The 21,637-nt window shown below is 38.5% G+C and overlaps 1 protein-coding gene across 5 annotated transcripts in view; it reads right to left on the bottom strand.

Annotated features, from left to right (window-relative positions):
• The window catches only part of ZEB2 (zinc finger E-box binding homeobox 2), a 133,435-nt gene that overhangs the window by 5,800 nt on the left and 105,998 nt on the right, over positions 1 to 21,637 (bottom strand). For all 5 annotated transcript variants that reach the window (XM_025856339.2, XM_025856358.2, XM_025856353.2 and 2 more), the window contains exons 5-9: positions 13,658 to 13,846; positions 12,741 to 12,955; positions 9,995 to 10,103; positions 7,092 to 9,061; positions 5,497 to 5,677 (exon numbers count right to left, since the gene is read on the bottom strand). In XM_025856339.2, coding sequence (XP_025712124.1) covers positions 5,497 to 5,677; positions 7,092 to 9,061; positions 9,995 to 10,103; positions 12,741 to 12,955; positions 13,658 to 13,846 — 2,664 coding nt within the window. The remainder of the gene's footprint in view (positions 1 to 5,496; positions 5,678 to 7,091; positions 9,062 to 9,994; positions 10,104 to 12,740; positions 12,956 to 13,657; positions 13,847 to 21,637) is intronic.

The following is a 21,637-nucleotide window of genomic DNA, read 5'->3' as shown; positions in this document are numbered from 1 at the left end:
GAAGCTTTTAATTGCTAATTGCCTCACTGAAAACTTTGAAAAATGTCCTATTGGGTCAGAACTTTCTAGCGCGTTAGCACGCCTCTTGGTCGGGTGATTCTCTTCCTCCCGCTTTTTCAAACAAGGCCTATGAAAGTGATGAAGACAGCATCATTGCTGGCCTAGGCGCCGTATACCCTGAGCTTCTGACATCGTAAACCGTGGCTCTGCAAACGGGCTTTCCGTCTCAAACGGGAGCGAATCGCCAAGTCAGGCAGGGGCAGAAACACAGGAAAGATGATGTGAAGAATGTCTTATCAGCCGTATGATTCTAAGAATAAAAATTAGAGAAGAAGTCGTTGGAAAATACAAAGTAGAAAGATAGATGTCATGGAGGCTGAGCTAATCCCAAATAGTGTTTTCCCTCTAAAGTTTTCCATGAGATGTCAGCCACTTGTGGAGTGTTAAAATACTCTTCAGCTAGAGAATGCTATATTTCCTTTGGCATTCCAGGCGGTTTCTAACCAGTGTTTGGAACTTGAAACTAGTGCCAAGCCTAAACACATCTGGTTGATTCCAGGCCACAAATAGCACTGGAATGCCTTCAACACCTTCCATAGCTGCTGTACTTAAAAGTTTATTTCCAAAATAGAATGGACAAAAAAAAAAAAAATTATCAGACTGATGCTCCAGAGTTAAAGGCAGAAATGTGTCATGTAGGGCACTAGGTATTATCATAACACACATGAAGCTATGTGATTATATTTCCTAATACAAACTTGCATTTCAGCAAATTAAATTAAAAACCGGCATTAGTAGATTCAACCCCATTTTCATTTGCTAAGTGTCATGTTATAAGATTAGGAACCCATCCTACACACTTCAGGTATTCAGTTATACGGTGATATATAATCTCAATTAGTAATCAAATATCTTTAATAATGTTATTGAATGCCTCTAGGGCACGCTACTAGTTAGAAAATGCTGTAGGCTGCTATATGTTATTTCATTAATGGTCTTTATCTTACTGGAACGTCCAATATAAATTTAGTGACGACAGATGTGGTAAGGCTAGTACTAAGTTCTAGAATAGGAAGTTATTTACCTGCAAGAGAAGAAATTAGAAAAATATTTGTTGGTGACTACTCATTGTATTGGAAATAAGGAAGATTCTGGTAATCTACTTCAAGGCAGCTAATGGCCTGAAGGGGAAAAAAAAAGAAAAAAGGTATAACTCAAACCACACAAGGACCACTTTTCAGCTCTTAGAAAAGATGTTTTGAATGAGGTAAGCTGGATAAGAGAAAAGAGAAATCCAACGGAGTGCCAAGAGTTAGGAAAGACAGTGTGCTTTTCCATTGGACAAGACCACCGTGCTGGGAAGGTCATTTAACAGGAAGCAGAAGTGTATTTGGGAAAAAGATAGAGGTTTGGTCTTCCAGAAGACTTCAAGTCACGGTGCATGAATTTGGTCTCTCTCGTGTGTACTTGGACCTTAAAGAAAAGGATGCTCTCGGGAGCAAGGATAAGACGTTTCTGACAGTGGTGACTCATTCATAGGGGCAGGATGGTGCAGTGTTAGATAGGGAGATGGGTTCTGGAGTCTGATCGCCTTGGTTCGAATCCATCTTTCACAACCAGCTGTGCAACACAGGCATCTTAACCTCTCTGAGAATCAGGGTCCTTGTTGATAAAAGGGAGGTCATTTGGGGGACCTAACTTGTGGCCCAGGCATAAGGAGTAAAGGAGGCAATGTAGGTAAAGTGGTTAGTACAAGGACTGCACATAGTAAGCACTCAATTAATGTTAGATAATTTTATTCGTTTTTATCAGTACACGTTCAGTAATTCCCCAAGTCGTAAGCAAGATAAAGAGCAGAGTACATGGAAGAAGTAAATCTGAATGGAAAGAAGAGAGATTATAGATGAAAAATTTCTCGGTGCTTTAGTTGCTACAGCATGCACAGGTAGAACACTCCTACAACCTCCTTTGGATGTCTCCTCGGCTCAGGAGCACAGAAGGGGGGACAGTTAGGTGACTTCATGGATCGGCTGTGAATAATCGTGAATGACTATCACAATGACTACAGCTGATACGCCTCTCTCTTTTCCAAAGGAACAAAACACAGAGCAGTGTCCTGAGAGAGAACAAACACTCTCCAGGACAAGTTTCAAGGCCTGTTAGAAATGCTTGGGGGATGCCCATTAAACTGCAGTCTATTATATAGATATTCTGGTTACAGGCAATCGATTTTCAGGGAATTCAATCAATAATAAACAACATGCTTGTAATAGAAACATATTAATTCTACATTATGAACTGACAATCTGAAGGAATAAAATGTGCAGTTATTATGCCATGCAAAGGACAGAATTTGGGGGTAGGGGTGGGGGGGGGACTGACCTATACCTTGCACTAAATATTCTAGTACTGTCCAGAAGTGTCGCTGGTAAGTATTTAATAAATTCAATTTAAGTAGGGACTGCCTTGGACGTTCATCTCTTTTTAATTTGTTTGTTAGGTTTACCTGATTCAAATCAAGATTCCTGGAATTAAATATCCACATGAACAAGATTCAGAAAAACCTCCAAGTTGACATTGAGTGAATCAAAACTTTTTTAGGGTAATTTTTTCCCCTAATCTCAAGGTTCATGATTCACCTGACAGCTAGAATGATAACTGAAGTTAATAAATGGAAGGTTTGTGGTATGAAAAATATTATCATATAACTGAGAAACAAAATTGGTAATATATTTAAAACTTTGACTTTATCTACTCAAAAGTAGAAACATTTTTATTACTTTTCTGAATAAGGTAGGTTTAAGAGTACCTACCACAATGTCTCAATAAAGAAAGTACTCAATAAATGTCAGATTTAAATTTTAGTGGAATACAAATGAGTTCTTGACAGCGCCTAACATGAGTTTCAGATTTTGTGTTTCATCGTCCTGGCTTGTGACAATTAATCCCATTGAAGTCAACATCCCAGTCCCGATCCCAGGCCCAGGCCCCAGGAAAAGCAAGCAAGCAATAGGCCCTTGGCGAGGAAAATTAAGCATTATGTCTTTGTTGTCTGCCTAGGAAATAAATTAAACAGGCCAAGGTAAAAGAGCACAAGATCTCAAGAAAAAGTAGCTCATAATTTCCTTCTTAACTTAAGCCATTCTATATGTTAAATTGTGGACAGGTGTAACAAACACACTTTATCAATGACACATTTGTAAAATCAGCACATAATCAAATGATGATTCAGCTTCATTTCCCAACCTTAGAATCAATCAACCCAGAGACTGTTCTCACATAGAATTTTCACATTAGTACATTCTCAAAGTATTACTAGTACTTAATATAAACAAATAAAAGGCTTCTGGGGCCCAATTAGGGAAGGAAAATGGACGAAATTTTTACATACATCACAGTGCTAGAGAATTCATGAAGAACTTCACGGTGATGGAACCTAATACAGTGACAGTAGTAATGTCATGAGATGTTTGGTCAAGAGACCAAAAAGTTAACACACTGGAAACCTGACAAGCTAGGAAGCCGACAGGAGGATAATTAATCGCACATTTAAAGAAACAATTGTATGGTTAGGATCTTGTTGCTATACATTACTTCTAGGTAGCAGATCTTCTCACATCTTAAAGAACCAGAACACTTTATTTTTATTTTTTGAAATACAGCATATTTTGCAAATTTACTATGCATATTTGTGTTTGTCAACTTTTGGGTCTCTTGACTATCGGTATGCCTATGAAGTTTATGGACTATCTCATTTATAAGAAATAAAGATATTGACGGGATGTCAATATGTATGATAGCCCTCACTAAAATAAAAGTTTTACACTCACCATGTAGTAAATGATAGAGTTTGCATATGGTCATATAATAAAATCAATCAGAGAGGGAAAGATGCCTTCAGTGATGTGCCTACTGTAGCTGAATAATGAAATACAAAATATATTTGATGTTGATTAAAATATTAAATTTAGATATGAAAATATCTTCATAAATATTTAAGTAGGACTTGGTACTAAAAAAAATCTATAGATATCTCTGATAAAAGACAAAATTAGGAAAATTTTGACGTTTCAAACACGGAATTATATCACACAAGTACAGAAACTATTGGGATTTGCTTTTCAAACTAGGTTGTCTTTAACGTATCATTAATTCAACTTTTAAAATAATAACAACATCAGACAGTTGAAGAAAGAGATTACTGGGGTACTGTTATTGATCGACCTTGTGCTCTTCACAAATACCCTCAACCCCTACCGTTCCCCCCCGACTTCCTCCCACTCTCAGGCTGCCTCCGGTGCTTGCCCAGTGAGGGAAGAGGGAAGATGAGGCGGAGGAGTGCTCCCCAAGGATGGTTTTCAATCACTCAATAGGGCACCAGGTACTTAGTCAGAATACAGCGGAAAGTACTCACATTACCCTTTCTTCTTTTATCTTTTTCTTTTTTGTCTTTTCACCACTTTTCCCCAAAAAGCACTCTTAGGCTAGTTTTTTCGCTCTATGTTAAAATGTCTGATAGTAGACTTTCTCATTTAAAATGAGAGTGTTTATATAATTTCCCCCTGCCAATATTCTGATTGAGATCCTACACTCTTTCTTTTCCCATCTAGGGCAAGTACAGCATGCCAAATTTCTCGAGAAGAAAATCTGGAAGCGGGAGGTGAGGCTGAGTTGCTTTGTGGTTAAAGGTGGAAGGAGGAGGAGGGAGGGAGCGAGCGAGCACGGGTGCACTGCCACTGCAGAGCTGCGGATCGGATCTTGGATCCTGGGAACCAGCTCTGCTTTGCATTATGGTCCTTCGCCTTTCTTTTTAAAAATTAACCCACTGTCTCTCTACTCATAGGGAAGAACTAGGCTGCTATCTTGTCAACTCTGTATAATTGTTCCTAGTTAGTAATGCATGAATTGGAAATAAGCTAATTAAATTTAGAAAGTTTTATTTTAGTCTTCCAAATAGAAGCAGTTTCAGTAGCTCATTTGGCATATTACTTTACTTATACCTTTTTCTCTCACAGTACTAACACTTCCGCTGTGTTCAAAAAATGGCCAATTTATAAGACCAAACAGAACCACCTCCAAGTCGCAGCTTACTTGACGTTCGGATGATAAATCTAATACATCACTGACTGAGTGTTTCATTAAGTTTTTACATAGAGCGAGTCATTACAACTTGAGAATGTGAACATATTTTCAATAACTGGCTTGTGCCATGCCATTTCATTGCCCTGGTCACTTAAATACACCTTCTACGGGATCTGTTAATTTGGCTTACAGAGTAACTTGAAAGATATGAAGACAAGCACGCTCATAAACACATGAATGATCCAATAAACAGGCAACAAAAAAGTCCTACGGAGCTAGGCAAAAGCATTATTTCTTCCTTGTTGAAGGTATCAGCATATGCTACATCTTATGTTGCACAAGTGTACTCATTAAATATTATGAAATGTACAGCAGGCCGGGAAGCTCTAACTAGCTAGTCAAAGTCACTCATACCTGTGTGTTCGTATTTATGCCGCAGAAGGGAACTGCTTTTCTGGAATGTCTTGTCACATAAGTCACATGCATACATGCCACTCTCTGTCTTCTTGATCTTCTTTCGAGACAGACAGGAGTCGGAGTCTGTCATGTCATCTAGGCCTGACATGTAGTCTTGTGCTCCATCAAGCAATTCTCCCTGTGATATAATCACATAGTTCAACACAGTCTCTTCTCTTTGTGTTTATACCAAACAACTTCACGTAGGCTGACATTTGGAGAACCTCAAAAGTGCTTGCTATTCATCAATCTCATTAAGAAAAAAAAAAAACCTACTACTTTCCATGAACAATGTATGAGGTCTCACCCTTCAACCAAAATATAAACCTCCTTCGCCCTAGATGGTAGAGCTCATTGTTTTTTAAGGGTAGAAAATGGTCAACTCTGAAGGTGAGAAAAAGATAAAATTTTCTAAAATCCTCAGTTTTCTTTATATCAGGAAATAACCACGAGGGAAAATCAAACATCAGAATTTGTGTATTTTCCATTGTGGTTAACTTTAGAAATGATCTGTAGCGGTAGAAACCCTATTTTAATTGAATTTTATATTTAGGTACAAAATGTTATTATTATGCAATCTATTTAAATGTATGTCTACCAACTAAAGGCCTCAAGCTATATTTTTATATTTAATTTTCTAATTTGAAATAGGGAATATTAATAACACTTTTTATCAATGTTCTATCTATGTTAAAACAGCCTTCAGCATTGAGCAATAATGAATGTGGATCAGTAAATTATTAAATTTCTTGATATTTATTTTGTCTTGATCCAAAGGAGTGCAAACTTGCATGATAACATACATTTCCATTTGCTAGTTCACAGTTCCGTTTTCTTAGACCACGTTTGCACTAATTAATATTAGAGGAGATTAAATAGGCTTAAATACATTTACAAAGAGGGCAGATGTACCGTAAATTGGAAGACTCTTATAGAGGTGCACGGCTACTTATGCTCCTATTTTGCAAACAGGGATTATATACTCCATGTTGTTAAAACATACCTGCTTTTGGATTGGAAACCCGTAAATTATTTACCGGTTTGAAAAGTCCACCAGAAGTCAAGTGGAATGTACAAAATATGTTTTAAAATGCCCTCCCAAATACACTATTTTCTATAAAACCAAGTACATATCGGATTCATACATGTCTTATTGCAGATTGTGAACTGTGAACATCTGCACAAGTAGGGGACTGTTCTAGACGCTAACTTTAAGTATCTATGGAAGTCCTGTCAAATACCATCAGGGCCGTATAATTCTAAAAGCATACAGATCAATCTAAATAAACCTCAAAAATAAGTCTGAAGTTCTTTAACTTTTGTGAGGCAGCTGTGTTTCCACAGCTCCCTATTCCACTGATTCTCCATTTGTTTGTCTAGCCCAGCCAGCTTGAGGTTCAAGTGAAAACCAACTCTGCCATGTCTGCTGAAAACACAACACTTGATTTTTTTTTCACTAAGACTCCCCCCCCCCGCCCGCCACATGCACATACACAATGTAATATAATTTTTAAGGTCTCCTCTGTTCAGAGCAAAAGGATAGGTATCTTTACCTGAAATCCTTGTTTTCGCTGGTACTTTCTCCTTTGCTGCATATCTGCAAAAGTAGCTGCTCCAGTTGGGTAAGTATAGGCCATATGTGGTAGGAAGCTCATCTGATCCAGTCCCGGGTATGGTCGTAGCCCAGGGATACTGGTCTGGACTGGTGGCATGAAAGTGGCAGGGGGAAATGCGCTTTGTGGAGGAAGAGCTGTGTATAAAGTTTTGGCACTAAATGGGTTCATGCCGAACACTGGGTTAGTGCTTTTGTTGTCCAGATTATTTGAGTTTGAAAACTCCTTCTTGATAAAAGTCAAGTTTAGAGGCTCATCCGAGTTTTCAGATGATGAAGAAACACTGTTATGGTCTAAATTTATGCTGCTAGCTTTCGTTTTGTTCTTTGTGGCTATAATACTTTTGGGTTCTTTCATTTGTTTTGGTAATGACAAGTCCAAAGGCTCAGCCTGGAGCTCCTCAGAAGAGAAGCTGTTTGGAGTGTAAGAACTACTGTGGGAGTTTTTAGAAGATGTGGAGGAAAGATTTAAGGGGGAGGGAGTATTACTCCTTGAGTGGTCCAATTTCTCAACTGGTTTAATATTGGTAAAATGGGAAGGTTTGGTTAGCCTGAGAGGAGGATCACAATTCGTCACACTGTTGTGGAGTTCTGCTATGGATGGTGATGTTATGGAGTCCATAGGCTTTACGGGAGACCTGGGTAATAAAGAGTCTTTTGTGGGAGGGTTACTGTTGGGAGCTAGCGGCTTGGAGTTCCTTTCCAGTGATGGTGACCTGGAATTTGAATACTGGTAGACTTTTCGTTGCTCAAACCATTCCTTCACAAATTCCTGAGGAAGGCCCACAGCAATGGAAATTTTCAGCAGTTCATCAGAGTTGGGCTCCATGTTCATAGCATAATACGCTTTCAGTACAGACATGTGGTCCTTGTATGGGTTGATGGGGCTTGTCATTCCTTTCTCAGAAAGTACAGATGACAAGAGGAGGGCTTTATTATCAACAAAAACTCCGGCTTTGTTGGGGACTATGTTGTCGTGAGGTTGCAGGACTGCCTTGATCTCTTCATTCATCTTACAAAGGTAACGTTCATGCTGATGCAAGGGAATGGGGCCAGGGAAACTTTCTTTACAGAACTGGCAAGAAAATGGAGTGGATATGTTGTGGTTCTCGATCATTTTATCATCAGTGACCAAATCTATTAAAGTACGTAGCTTCTCTTTCTTTATATTACTGATCTGTCTCCTTGAGTCAGTAGTCAAGCTCTGGAGGCAAGCTTTGGCTTCATTGACTTTTTCTAATGTATAGTCAATAATACTTTTAGTGGCACCATTATGACTCACTACTGGAAGACCTACAGGTGGAATATTAGGAGAAGTGACTCCTTGTTCCTCAGGTTGAGAGCATGGATCCTTCATGTGATAACCTTTCAACTTGGAAATTTCTTCAGCCTTGCAGTCCATTTTTTGCCTGGAAACCGTATTGTCCACAATCTGTAGAACCTTTTGTACCTCGCTTAAGTTACTATTCATTGTGGGAAATCCGAGTAAAGGGGCTTCCATCCCTACACCTAAGTGCTGCATTGGACTCTGAGCAGACGGATGAACTCCCAAAGGGCTGGTGGCTCCAAGTGCACCATTCATAAAGGGACTAGTGCCACTAAACCCGTGTGTGGCCATAAGAACTTTATAGTCATTGAAGTCTAGTGGTTCTGTTTTAATTTTAAGTAAGCCTGTCTGTTCAGACATACTAAGTGGTTTTCCATTCTCCAATTTGTTTCTTAACTGGGTAATAGCTGAATTAGTAGGAGAAGAAGAAACAGAATTAGGGGAAGAACCCGTCTTGATATTGTTTCTCATTCGGCCATTTACAGAGATTAAACCAATACACTTCTTGCTGCTGATGTGTGAACTGTAGGAACCAGAATGGGAGAAACGCTTCTTGCAGTTTGGGCACTCGTATGGTTTTTCACCTAAAATGATAATCAAAATTAACATTACATTTCTTCAAGTGGGTAACAATTGCAATTGTCCACCAATGCAAGAATCTGTGAAACCAAATAGAAGGAACACAATGGGGGTACCTCTACATTCTAGATGCTTAGCTTAGAATTATGTGGCCATAACTGTTTCTGGGCTTTATCTACCCTGAGAGAACATAATTCAAGATGTTAGCAGTGGAAGGTGAGGGCTATCTATGCCTTTTTCAGCCAAGATCCCAAATCTTGTCTTGCCATCGGCAGCCTCCTATTTAAACAGAGTGTCAGATTAATGTGTGGTCAATAGCACCATAAAGATGTCACAGTATTTAAAGGGAAGTGTAGCCATGGCTTTAATCAACCCTGTAGAGATCCCATTGATTCTACCAATCCAACTAGTCCTTTGAATAGCATCCAATTTGGTAATAAAATGCTTGGCAGAGCTATCAAAATAGTTATAAAGAAGAAATCTCAGTGGTAGGATGTTGTTCTGTACTATACAGCTCCCAGGAATCAAGGAACATTTATTATACAAAAGCTCTCATCCAAAATTCTTCAATGTTTTCTTTCATGGTTAGGTATCAAAAATGAATACCCTTCAGAATTTGCCAGCCGAGTTTCTTCAGGTCAAAAATATTTAATCTGTAGAAGAGCGTTTGAAAGGACAAAAAAGGAGCCTCTAGATTTTGTGATAAATCAAAGCATTTGCAATTTTTAGGAAGTCTAAACATTCCTTTTCTTTTTGTAAGATCATGCTACTGGTGGTACCACAAGTCTCATGAAGGCAAAGCAGGCTCACGTAGTTTGTGAAATAAAAGGGTAGTTCCAAAAAGCTACAAACAGGATTGTGTAAATTTTAAGCAATCTTTTAAAACCCCCCTACTGAAACAAAACGCAAATGTGAGGACCAGCACCTCTGCTACTCACCACTGTGAATTCGCAGGTGTTCTTTCAGATGGTGTTTATATTTGAAAGCCTTGCCGCACTCTGTGCATTTGAACTTGCGATTACCTGCTCCTTGGGTCAGCATTTGGTGCTATAAAGGAGAAAGACTGACATCAGTTTTGTGCGGAAGGAACAAAGGAAATTTGTTACAAATATTTTTAAAAGGCCTCTATTTTTCAGACAGGCCAAAAGGTTTGAGTGCATGTTTATTTATTTGCCTAGTCTTTCAGAGTTGCAATAAAAGTGATAATGTTGGCAATAAAATTGGAACAAATAAAAAAAAAAAAGGGCTTTCACATGCGCATCCAACACTTGCTTTAGAATTATCTCTGTAGTCTCTTTTCCAAAATGTTTCTTTGAGCCTTTGGAGATAAGAAAGTATAATTGTAAAGATGTTTGTGGTTTACTGCACATTCTAAAATCTGAAGATTCCCTGTTGGAATGCAACTGTTTTGTCAAGGAAAAAAAAATTTTTATCCTGAAAAATTCTAAGTAGCCTCCAAAAAAACTCCCCATGCAAAGAACTAATTTTATCAAATTTTCTGTATCAGGGTAAAAGTAGAGCTTATACTGAAGCGATATCAATTTTAAAGAAGAAAAAAAAAAGCACGCACACACAAACAAAAAAAAATTCTTGACTATAAATATTTCATTACACGATAAGCATGTTTAAATATCCCATTCACTGTGCTAGTAGCAAATGTAAACCCTGTTCTTCCTGATGTGTTGCATATCAGATTTGATTCATTATCAAATGCAAGAGACAACATCTTGGGTTCTAGCTGCTTGAGCAGTTTTATCACAGGCCAGTAGGAAAGACTTCAACGACTTTTCATTTTCCTTTTTAGTAGTGTGCTAGGGAGTAAGGACAAAAGAGAAAAAAAGTTTGCTGAAAAGACAAGTTAAAAGCAGCAAAGATATAATCAAACACAGCTGACCTTTTTGAACAAGAGAAAAAAAGCACTGTGACTTAGAATGCTAAAAAAAAAAAAAAAAAATACAGTCATCCACTCTGGATGCTCAAGGTAGGAGGTCAGCCTTCTTCAAGCAGCAATGACACAAAAGCCTTTTGCAAAAAGACAGCACAGAAGCGGTATGACAACTGCTAGGGTGTGCTGAATCTTCCCACATTCCTAGTGAGACAGATGGTGTTACATGGGACACAGGGAGGTTTGTTCAAACAGCAGCAACCTTCAAAGATCAAGCGGAGCCCAGCCCGCCGAGCACCATTGAGGGACCAGCGCTCATATGTTGCTGAGTTGCATAAACAAACAGCAACAGCTGCTTTGTCCCCCCCCACAGCCCTCAGAGGACTACTATAAACTTTAGTTGTGCCACTGTTAATATGATACAATCATTTTAATTTACTAATTGTAAATGCCATGAGCAAATGAGGGGACTTTTCAACACCAAAGCTACCATTCATAATGCGCCAACACAATCACACTTCTGCATGTGAAATTTAAAGCAGTTATGCTAGATAAATATCTAGGCACTTTTTTTTTCCCCCTCGAGTTTTTGTGCGTATAAGCAAGGGGAGATAAACTGTTACATAAGTGTAACTATGAGAGCATAGCTTTTGTAACTGAACTTTGAAAAACGTTCAGGTGACAAGCCCAATCAGATAGAAATGGAATGATTTTCCTGAGCTGTTCTTTTACAATAGTAAAATCCCATAATAGAGTATCATCACCATGTTTTCATTGTGTTTGGTTATCCTCATTTTCCTTATTCAAAGAAAATAATGCCCACAAGAAAAAAGAAGCGTAAGAATGTTATAGGATGTCCGGTTTAATACTTTTTTTTAAAACCGATACAGTAGCAAGGCTTAAACAGTAGGCTTCCAGATCTGTAAGACCAGTTACTGGGACTTCAGGCACACCATTTCTGTTACCATTCAAACACGTAAGATCAATCTGCAGTCATTTCTCCCAGGAGGACAGAAAGAGCAGTTTTGCTAAAACATGTAAGGGACACTGTGAATCATTCCTATTCAAACATTTTAAGGATTTAAGAAGCTATGCTGACCTGTTCAAGATAGAGTTTTTATTTTTTAACACAAATCAGCGAAAAGAGGCAGAACAATCTTAACATTTAGCCATAGGCATGCAAATCAAAAGGGATCATTTTAAATGTATGTCCAATATTGTAGTATCAATCCAGTTTGTTTTATATATATATACACACACACACAAAGATGTATAATATGCCTTTTTGATTTTTAAAAAAAAAACACTTAATTAGATTTCAGAAACTAGTAGCAGCTTGTAAAAACACTCTTAAGTACCTGAAGGTGTTATATGACAAATGAAAGAAATACACACTTCTTTTACTCTGGCTTAGATCCTATATGAAAAAAAAAATTCCTGAGTAAAACTAGGTGAAAAATGGAATTAAAATTGCTGAGATGTTTAATAATATATAATTAAAATGCTACGATTTCATCCACTTTTTGTGGAACATAAAAATGAAACTAAAGTCAAGTTAAAGTGCAAATAAAATTTCTAAATTAGAAATTAACACACTCATTCGATCGTGAACATAAGACTATTAAATCATATTAGAAGAGACCATCAAAAAATCATTTAGACCTCAATTAAAGCTATTACCATTAAAAGATCTGCATCTTCAAAATGCCATGAAAAATTAATAATGATTGCCAATCAAAGCCATATCGTTTCTCTAAGGGGTTATTATAGCCAGAAATCACTTAAAACCAGCCCCCCACCTGATCTGTCCCTGGCTTGTGCGTCACCATATGCCGCTCGAGCTGGGTGCGGTAGGCGAACGTGTAGCTACAAAGAGGGCAGGAGAAGTTCTCTTCATTCTTCTCGTGGCGGTACTTGATGTGCTCCTTCAGTGATGTCAAGCGCTTGTAGCCCCGGTCGCAGTAGGGGCAGGTCAGCAGTTGGGCAAAAGCATCTGGAGTTCCAGGTGGCAGGTCTGTAGCCGAGAGACGAGAGGGAGAGAAGCAGGCCAAAAGGTCAGTAAATCAATGGCAGCTAATGGGCTGCCTGCCCGGGCTGGTATGACAGGAATCACTGCAATCTGCTCCACAAGAGCGCCATCACTGCCCCCGGCCCCCGCGCGCACCGGTCCCCGCGCGCACCCAGCACAGACTTGTCGGAATCAGCTCACGCTGCGCTGGGAAGTTAATTAATTACCGGCGCTTTTGGGGGGAAATTTAAACAGCTGATAAATGAGGAAATTCTCTTTAGGTGACTGACAGTTCGTGGTAAAAAACCTTTGGTCACATGTGACTCGGGAATTGACAGCCGCGAGAGCTTTTTCAGGTGTCAGTAAAGAAGAAAGGGAAGGCGAGGGTCACTCGTTCTAAACTTTTTTTTTTTTGTTCCTCAAAAGTGAAATATTTCAGAAACATTGGAATCAATTCCGATATTTTTATCTCTTAGAAATGGGCTCTAATTGTTCTTGTTCTTTATTGGATGTACAAATGACACAAATTTGCTGACAAAAAAAATTTCACAATACCCTAAAATTACAGTTCTAATCTTTGCTCATGAAATTCCATGCCTCTGCAGCTGTTCTTCAAATTTTAAGGTAAACACCCAGGCATGTAGTGCATTTGTAATTGTAACAGCTGCAGAGGTCAGTGTAGTGGCTAAAAATGAATTACAGCCTCACCATTTTCTTCTTGCCCATTGGCCTCTGGCGTGCCAAGGCGAGACAGCTCCTCGGGGGCTTCTGGGTAAATAATGGCTGTGTCACTGCGCTGAAGGTACTCCTCGATGCTGACTGCATGGCCATCGCGTTCCTCCAGTTTTCTTTTGGCAAAGTATTCCTCGAAGTCTGATGTGCAATTTGCATTCTTAACTGAAATCATAAGAGGACATCATAAATGTCTTTGCGGGGGCCTTCTTCCGAGGGGCCCAAGTCCATTTACATCATTGTTAGTGCAAAATGTTGACTTGCAAAAAGACAACAAATACTTAGTTTATTTGTAAGAAGTGTTGCAGATGACCAGTCATTGACTGAATGCTTATTCTTGTAATACACACACACACACGCGCGCACGCACACACACACACACACACACACACACACACAAGAGGACACTCTGCTTTAAATTAAATAGGCACATCTTTATTTTCCTCTTCCTGGAATACGGGTCCGCATAATCCACAAAGAATGAAAGACAGCTTAAAAATTTTTTTAGGGAAAATTTAAAAACTAAAAAACAGAGCTACATTCTCAGATCCATAAACATGAGAGATAATAGGAGCTCAGAGCTACTTTAACAGTCTATATAAAACTTCCTTTTCTTTTAAGAAAGGTATATTTAATTTTTTATTGTCCACTGAACTTAACGTGCTTAACCACAGATACATCCTGTTGCTTTTAACCTTCCACTCTCTGCACATCACAGATGGCCAGGACTACACAGTCTGACACAGATGCGAAAGGATAGATATTCCTAGAGAGATAATAATGGGACTTTGTTAAAAAATCATGGGATGTGGCATTTCACCTCGCCCTATAATTTCAATATTTAGCTCAGTGTTTTAAAGCTGCCTGAAAATAAAAGGAAGCTCATAAATAGAAATAAAATTAAATTAACAGAAATACTTAATAAAAGCCAAAGAAACTGGCTATATTGCTGTGTGATTTTGATATGATTGTTAACTTTTGTTATTATGACTCTATTCCCATGAAATGAATAATAGCTGCAAATCAATTTTAGCAACTGTGTCACAAGACTTTGTACATCTGAGATCTCTAGATACGTTTCTGAAATAAGTTGTGGCTTAAATACCCTAAATAAACATTTTTATGCATGAGACAGTGTTGGGAGTTTGTCTGCTACAGTAAGTAGATGAATACAAGTCCATTGCTAGCACAATTAATGGTGGAGTCCTACTTTCGTAGTTTCAGAGAACTGTTAACCTTGATTCCCCTATATTCTTCACCTCACCTTCTCTGCCATAAGAGATATTCCAGTATTTGCCATACTAGTTATTTCTGAGCATTTGTGGCAGGGTGATGTTCGAGCAAGCTAGTCAATTTTTCTTTTTCTTTTCATTTTTATTCTTGCTTTCACTGTTATGAACTTGTGGATTATAGATGAAAAGAACAGAAAGCGGAACCTTCCATTAATTCAACAAGTACTGAATGACTGGTATATGGTGGGTATCATGTCTTGTTTTGATAAGCAAAAAACAGATCCAGTTTCATCCTTCAGGAAGACACGAGAACAATAGGTACACCTGATATTTTCTCAAAAATAAAAACAACGTTACACACTCACATAAGGATTAGGACAGGAAGTTGTGTGGTAGTTTGAAAGAAGCAGCAGGGGAACCCAATGGAGTCTAGAAGATCAGGAAAACTTTAATTGAGAAGGCATGGAGCTCACGAGCTGTAGAAGCTGGGGCAGACCAGTGCGTGCAAGGATGCGCGGAATGGAAGGAGCGTGGTGCCTTTCACCACCTAAAGAGACAGTGCTCATATGCAGACAGCGGAAGGGAAGCAATATGATGCGAGGGTGGGGAGGCAAGCAGGAACCAGAACATGCCTTGTGCGGCAGCCCTCTTACGGACTGGGCTTTTATTCTAAGAGAAACAGGAAGCCATTGACGGGTTTTAAGCAAGGAGATGACTGGATGAAATTGTGAATTATCTGCATTTTTAAATGACAACTCTGGCTATCATATGGTAGGGGCTGCGGGAAAAGAAAAGTGGATTCTGGGAAACCGGTTAGGAGTTTCTTGCCATAAACCAGGCAAAGATAAAGGTTAAGGAATTGGTGATGGAGACTATGAGAAGTGGCTGGATTTGAGAGATATTTAACAAGTGAAAACACTAGGCTTGGGGGAAGGATTGGCTGTGCCAAGGAGGGAGAGGCTAGGACCTTATCCTAGGTTCAGGCTTTCCAAATTTGTCGGATGAACAGATGACAGTCACCAAAGCACAGAGCACCAGAATTCTAAAAACACTTGAAACTATGAACCAATACATTGCATCAAATAAAAGGAAACTGGGGAACATCGCACTTTGTAGACTATTAAACTAAGTGCTAACAATCCTGAATGGTGTGATCTCAAAACTTTCCCTCTTGCCCCTTCAGCTTCTGATAAGTTGAACAAGAGCGAGAGTCCAATTCCAACATCTATATTTCCTCCGAATATAGGTTTGGAATGTGTAATAGTAGATTACGATTTTATACCTTGAAATTTGTTTAAATCTTTTCTTCGAATCTCGTCTTAACTCTTCTCTTCACTTATTTGTTAAGGTTTCATTTTTAAGTAACCTCTGCACCCAGCGTGGGACTCAAACACACAACCCCAAGATCAAGAGTTGCATGTTATACTAACTCAGCCAGCCAGGCACCCCCAAGTCTTAAACCTTTTAGAAGAACATGAACATTGATTAAGATCAGTTTTCCGTTGGTATGCTTATGATGCCACAGATGCTTTCCAAATAGTATTTATTGGTAGTGAATGTGATGGTGTCATTTAACTTGCACCATTAAATCCCTAGAGAGTGTGAAGAACTGCCAACTTGCACAAACTATTTGTTCATTGTTTTGGATCATCAAAATGAGTTTACATCTATCAAAAAATCACCTTTTGTTTTTAACGCAAGAAGAGATAAAGGGGACAAGATGAGCCTCTTTTGAGCAACTTGACTGATTTGACCAGGGACAGACTTCTTTTTCGGCTCGGTGGCAGTAGAAAGTCATCTAACAGCTCCTTTCTGAATCCAGACCTATTAGAATGTTGTCAAGTGTTTAAGGCATGACTTGTTTAAGCTTTTTAAGAACACTGACCCACTTAACGATCCTTAGTGTAACCTAGTAAAAATGGATGGATGGACATTTTAACATCCTACTTTTATCTTGATATTTCAGCAACTATTTGAATTATCTGGCTATCTTTTCACGAATTTTCATTTGCATATGAATGCTTCCATCAGAAATGTAACCAAATGCAAATTCAACGGGATTTGCATTAATAGCCTTTTGGCTTCAACAGGGGGGAAATTCTGATTTTTCTGGATAGGCAAACTAAACTGCATCTAGAAACAACACTACTGGTATTTGGAAGGCAGTTCACTTGCTAGCTCAAATTTGCCTATGCTAGGTTTCTATGTCAAGTGTGATAGGGACAGAAGACAAATCATATGCTCTCTTTAAGGATCACTTTGTACCCTGAGCTTTGAGTATATTGCTTAGAAATTAGTAGGCTCTTAAGAATCATTTATGGAATGAATGTGGAATAAATTATGTGCTTAATACTAATCTTGGTATAGAAGTCTAGTAAAAGGAAGCATAAGGTAAGATACCCACAGTTGAGCTAGGAATTCAGACAATTCAGCCTGCTATTCAGGCAATTCTAGAACAACTATGTGATTAACTGTGTAGTGATGACCATAAATACCTGCAAGAGTTCAGTAGGGTTCAGGTGAGTGTTCAAAAAAAAATTCATGAAGAAGATAGCACTCAATCATTTAAATCTATTTGCTCCATCAAGATTTTCTTCATGTGGTATAGATATGCTATTAGCTATACATCGCACATATGTAGAGTCACTTAAGTGGGCTATATTCTAGACTTCCATGAACTAGTCTAGGCATAACCCAACCCAGATATAATGTGGTTTTTTTCCTTGGTGTTGCTATGGGTACTTGTAACATATGGTTTTCCTGCCCAGTGCAACAACATTCTCCTTTGCCTGGGAATGGCTCCCCATATTCTCTATTGTCAAACTTTATGGTACCCAAGGGAGTTGCCTTATTATTGCATGATTCTGCTCTCCTAGCCACAATGGATTAGTCGGCACCTAAAGTGAACCTATCTTAGTCCTCCATACTCTAGGCCAAACTGTTGATTGGACCGGGGGTAGCCAATGGATCCAATTGAGTCAGCAAATCCTTTCCTTAAGATTTTAGGACTGTCCCAAAGGGAGCTTCAGGGGAGTTTATTTCCTTCAAGTGACTGTAGCTATAAGATGTAGAACAAAGGAACTGATATATCCCATGTAGGGTAAGAAGATTTATGAAGAAAGAGAACGAAGCAGGTATGCAGAGAGAAGAGAAAAGCAAAGACAAGATGGCAAGTCCTGATAGTACATTTCTAGCTATATTTGCTCCTGAGGCCAAGCTGTACCTGTGTCCTTCCAGTGGCTCTGTTGTCAAACCTCCTTAGAGTCTGTGAGCTGAAAAACTCCCTTTTCTACTTCAGGCTATGTGTGTTTCAATCTCTGAGATCCCAAATCACCCTAATTGTTATATCTGAACAAATAATGGGATTAAATTTTGGTTACTCTCAAACTTGTTGAGGAGAATGAAGTTTTGGTTCTGTATAGCAGTTTACATTTTTGGTTTTTACAAAGATTTTGTAATACTATATTGTGGACACAGGAATGAGGTAGAAAATGCGCTAGAAAGTTATAGAATTCCCCACTGCATTTTTCTAGTGTAAAATCAACCTCATTTTCTTTATTTATTTATTTTTTTTCTTCTGTAATCCTCTTCACTCCTTGTCTCCTTGGAAGAACTGCCAAAATACACTGACAAAGGATATTTGCATGATATTTATGATCAAACCATAACAAAAATTCACAAGAAACCTCAAAGTAATTTCTTCCCATATCTTCTCTGGAGATTTTGCATTTAGTCCTAAAATTTACCCTAGTGTCTTACAAATATCTCAACCTCCCCTAAGGTTAGGTAAACTTTTCTGTGTCCAAAACAAAAAACAAAACCAAAAATTCATTAATTAAAAATGCTTCTTCATCACCATGTGTATTTTAATATTATTAAGATAAATTTCTAGGTTGCTTCAAGTTAGAAAAGCTTCATGTTTCTTGTCAATATGTTCACTCTTACTAATGTTGCATATCAATGATACTTTCATAAATAGTTTTCTGTCTACCTTAGATATTGGTATTTTTAGATAATGATAATTATCAATATGGATTAACTTTTAAAGTTCTTGCTTAACAAAAAAGAAGCAATGTTAATAGAACTCTAAATGAAAGAGAGGTACTGGTCTTCAAATCAGTCACCTCCCATAACTGAGTTTTTAGGACACTTTCTCAAAGATACTTAAAAGTGAGGTTTGCTTAGTGTTCACAAATAGTTAAATCATAATGAGACCTTGATACTTCTTCCTTCTCTTTTTCTGTTTTTCTCTATTTACTTCCATCCCTTCGCCATTTATTTTCTTTATTTGTAATGAGCATGTGTTCTTGTAGGAAGGCAGGTACTCTATTATAACTGATCTTGTACCCAGCATGTTTTCCATTTTCATTAAAAAATTGAAGAATATGTTTGAATATTATGCCAAGCCACTTTAATGAACATAAAATGAACAATAAATAATTCTGACGGAAAAGAAAATATCTTGGAGGGTCTAGAGAAGCTGAAGTAAATACATGTAAAAAACCGAGTTGAATCATTCATCCATCCCACTGCTTAATAACTATTTATTGAGTGCCTACTAATGCCAGAGAGTGTGCTTTGGGATGAGGATACAATGGTGTTGATTTATAATTGTTTTCCTGCTTCTGTGATACTCATATTGAGAGATATGTATATGAAATGGTTGTGGTTCTGCAATATACAGACATATAAATACATAATGTATAAATGCATACATAAATGTATAACAAGGAATATATATATATATATGGATACTTCTCAGTATAACATAGAAATTATGCACTTATCATATAATCTGACTTTTACTCACTTCTTTTGTCAAAGCAAAGGGACCTGGAGAAGCAATCAAAAATCTAGGTAAGGTATTCATCATCTGTTAGAAAAATAGTCTTTTTATTGACGTTGTAGATGATAAGAAAACATAGAAAATTATTTTTATATTTTTAAAGAGTTTATTTCTTTATTTGACAGCAAGAGAGGGAACACGAGCAGGGGGAGTGGGAGAGGGAGAAGTAGGGAGACCCATGTGGGACTCGATCCCAGAACCCTGAGATCATGACCTGAGCTGAAGGCAGACGCTTAATGACTGAGCCACCCCGTTGCCCCGAAAATTATTTTTAATTTAGTCTTCTGTATTGAATTTTTTAAAGAAGCCCACATAGGGGAAGGAGGGAAAACTGAATGGGAAGTTATCAGAGAGGGAGACAAACCATGAAAGACTTAACTCTAGGAAACAAACTGAGGGTTGCTGGAGGGGAGGTGGGTGGGGCATGGGGTAACTAGGTGATGGGCATTACGGAGGGGACATGATGAGCACTGGGTGTTATATGCAACTGATGAATTATTGAACACTACCTCTGAAACTAATGATGTACTATATGTTGGCTAATTGAATTTAAATAAAAAAGATAAAATAAAGAAGCCCATACTCAGCATTTGTTGAGGTATATAAATTCTCATGGCTACTTTGTTTAAAGTTAATTAATGAATATAAGCATTTTTATCATTAAAAATGCATGTGGGCCTTTCTGTAGAAGGCTTCCAAAATACATATTAGCACCAGATATGTAAAAACAACCGTAAGGAAAAAGGGTCATCTTTTTCTCATTACCCAGCTACACAGGCAGCCCGGCAGAGCCTCCGACTGCCACGGAGATGTGTGCAAAGCCAGGGAAGGCTCCTCCAGAGTGACAAAGTTTTCTTTTCTTCTTGGGAAATAGCACAGCGTCTGGGTGGGTCTCTCCACGCCTGCTCTGACGTGGTTTTCTCCAGGGAACGGGTACTCAGATGCCAATGAGGGCCCCTGACGTGTAAGAACTTTAGGAGAGGGAGGGGCAGAAGGAACAGGGGGCTAGGAATCTGGGAATCCGTAGTACTCTGCAGGATCAAATATCTCCCTCAACAGCAGGAAGCAGCCCAGTCAGGGACACAGTCTAATTTTAAAGTGAGGTTTTATATTAAGGGACTGTGAATATCAAAATTTGGAGACCTCTGAGCCTTAGACAGTTTTGATTGCTATGTATAGAGACAGAATCCAGGCCTTTAAAGGAAGAATCCCAAGTAAGTTCATATGTATTTATTTTTCACATTACTGTGTAATCTAAAATTTCGGAATTGGTATCTTACTGAAAAGATTCTTGGACTGTGTTATTATATTTTTGAGGGGTTTATAAAGTAAGGTGTTTTGCCCGGCAATTCAGTGCTCTTTTTATAGGCTTTTTGTAGAGACACACAACACCTAAGGATGCTTTAGGGCAGTGGTTTTCAAAATGTGGCCTCCAGGTCAGCAGCATCAGTATTACCTGGGAACTTGTTCAAAAATGCTATCAGCAGTGTTGACAAGCCCTTCAGGGGTTCTGTTGCACACCCAGCTTAAGAATCGATGCCCTGGGAATTCAGTTATCTGCATCACCTGGCTAAACTAAGGTATTCAGTGACATGGTTTGGGGAAGCAGTGCAGAATTAGCCCCATATCACGTGGCCTTCCTCTCTCAACCTGAGCTCAGAACTTCCTTCTGCACTTATCCATCTGCATATCTCAATCACTGAACTTAGCACATCACATTATAACCTTTCGTTTATATATCTGTGTGCTGATTGTGTTTTATTCAGCTTTGTATCGCCAGTGCCTAGTACAGTGCCTGGCACACAGCCAATGCTCAATAACTGAATGATCAGATCAGGTTCAGGGTCATTGGGCAACCCATTTTGGCTCAGCCACTTA

Source organism: Callorhinus ursinus, unplaced genomic scaffold, assembly GCF_003265705.2.
Source record: "Callorhinus ursinus isolate GAN/ISIS: 27379988/994484 unplaced genomic scaffold, GSC_fseal_2.0 scaffold2, whole genome shotgun sequence".
Classification (NCBI taxonomy): Eukaryota; Metazoa; Chordata; class Mammalia; order Carnivora; family Otariidae; genus Callorhinus; species Callorhinus ursinus.
Note: the sequence above shows the minus strand (reverse complement) of the source record. Positions and strands in the feature narration are given on the sequence as shown.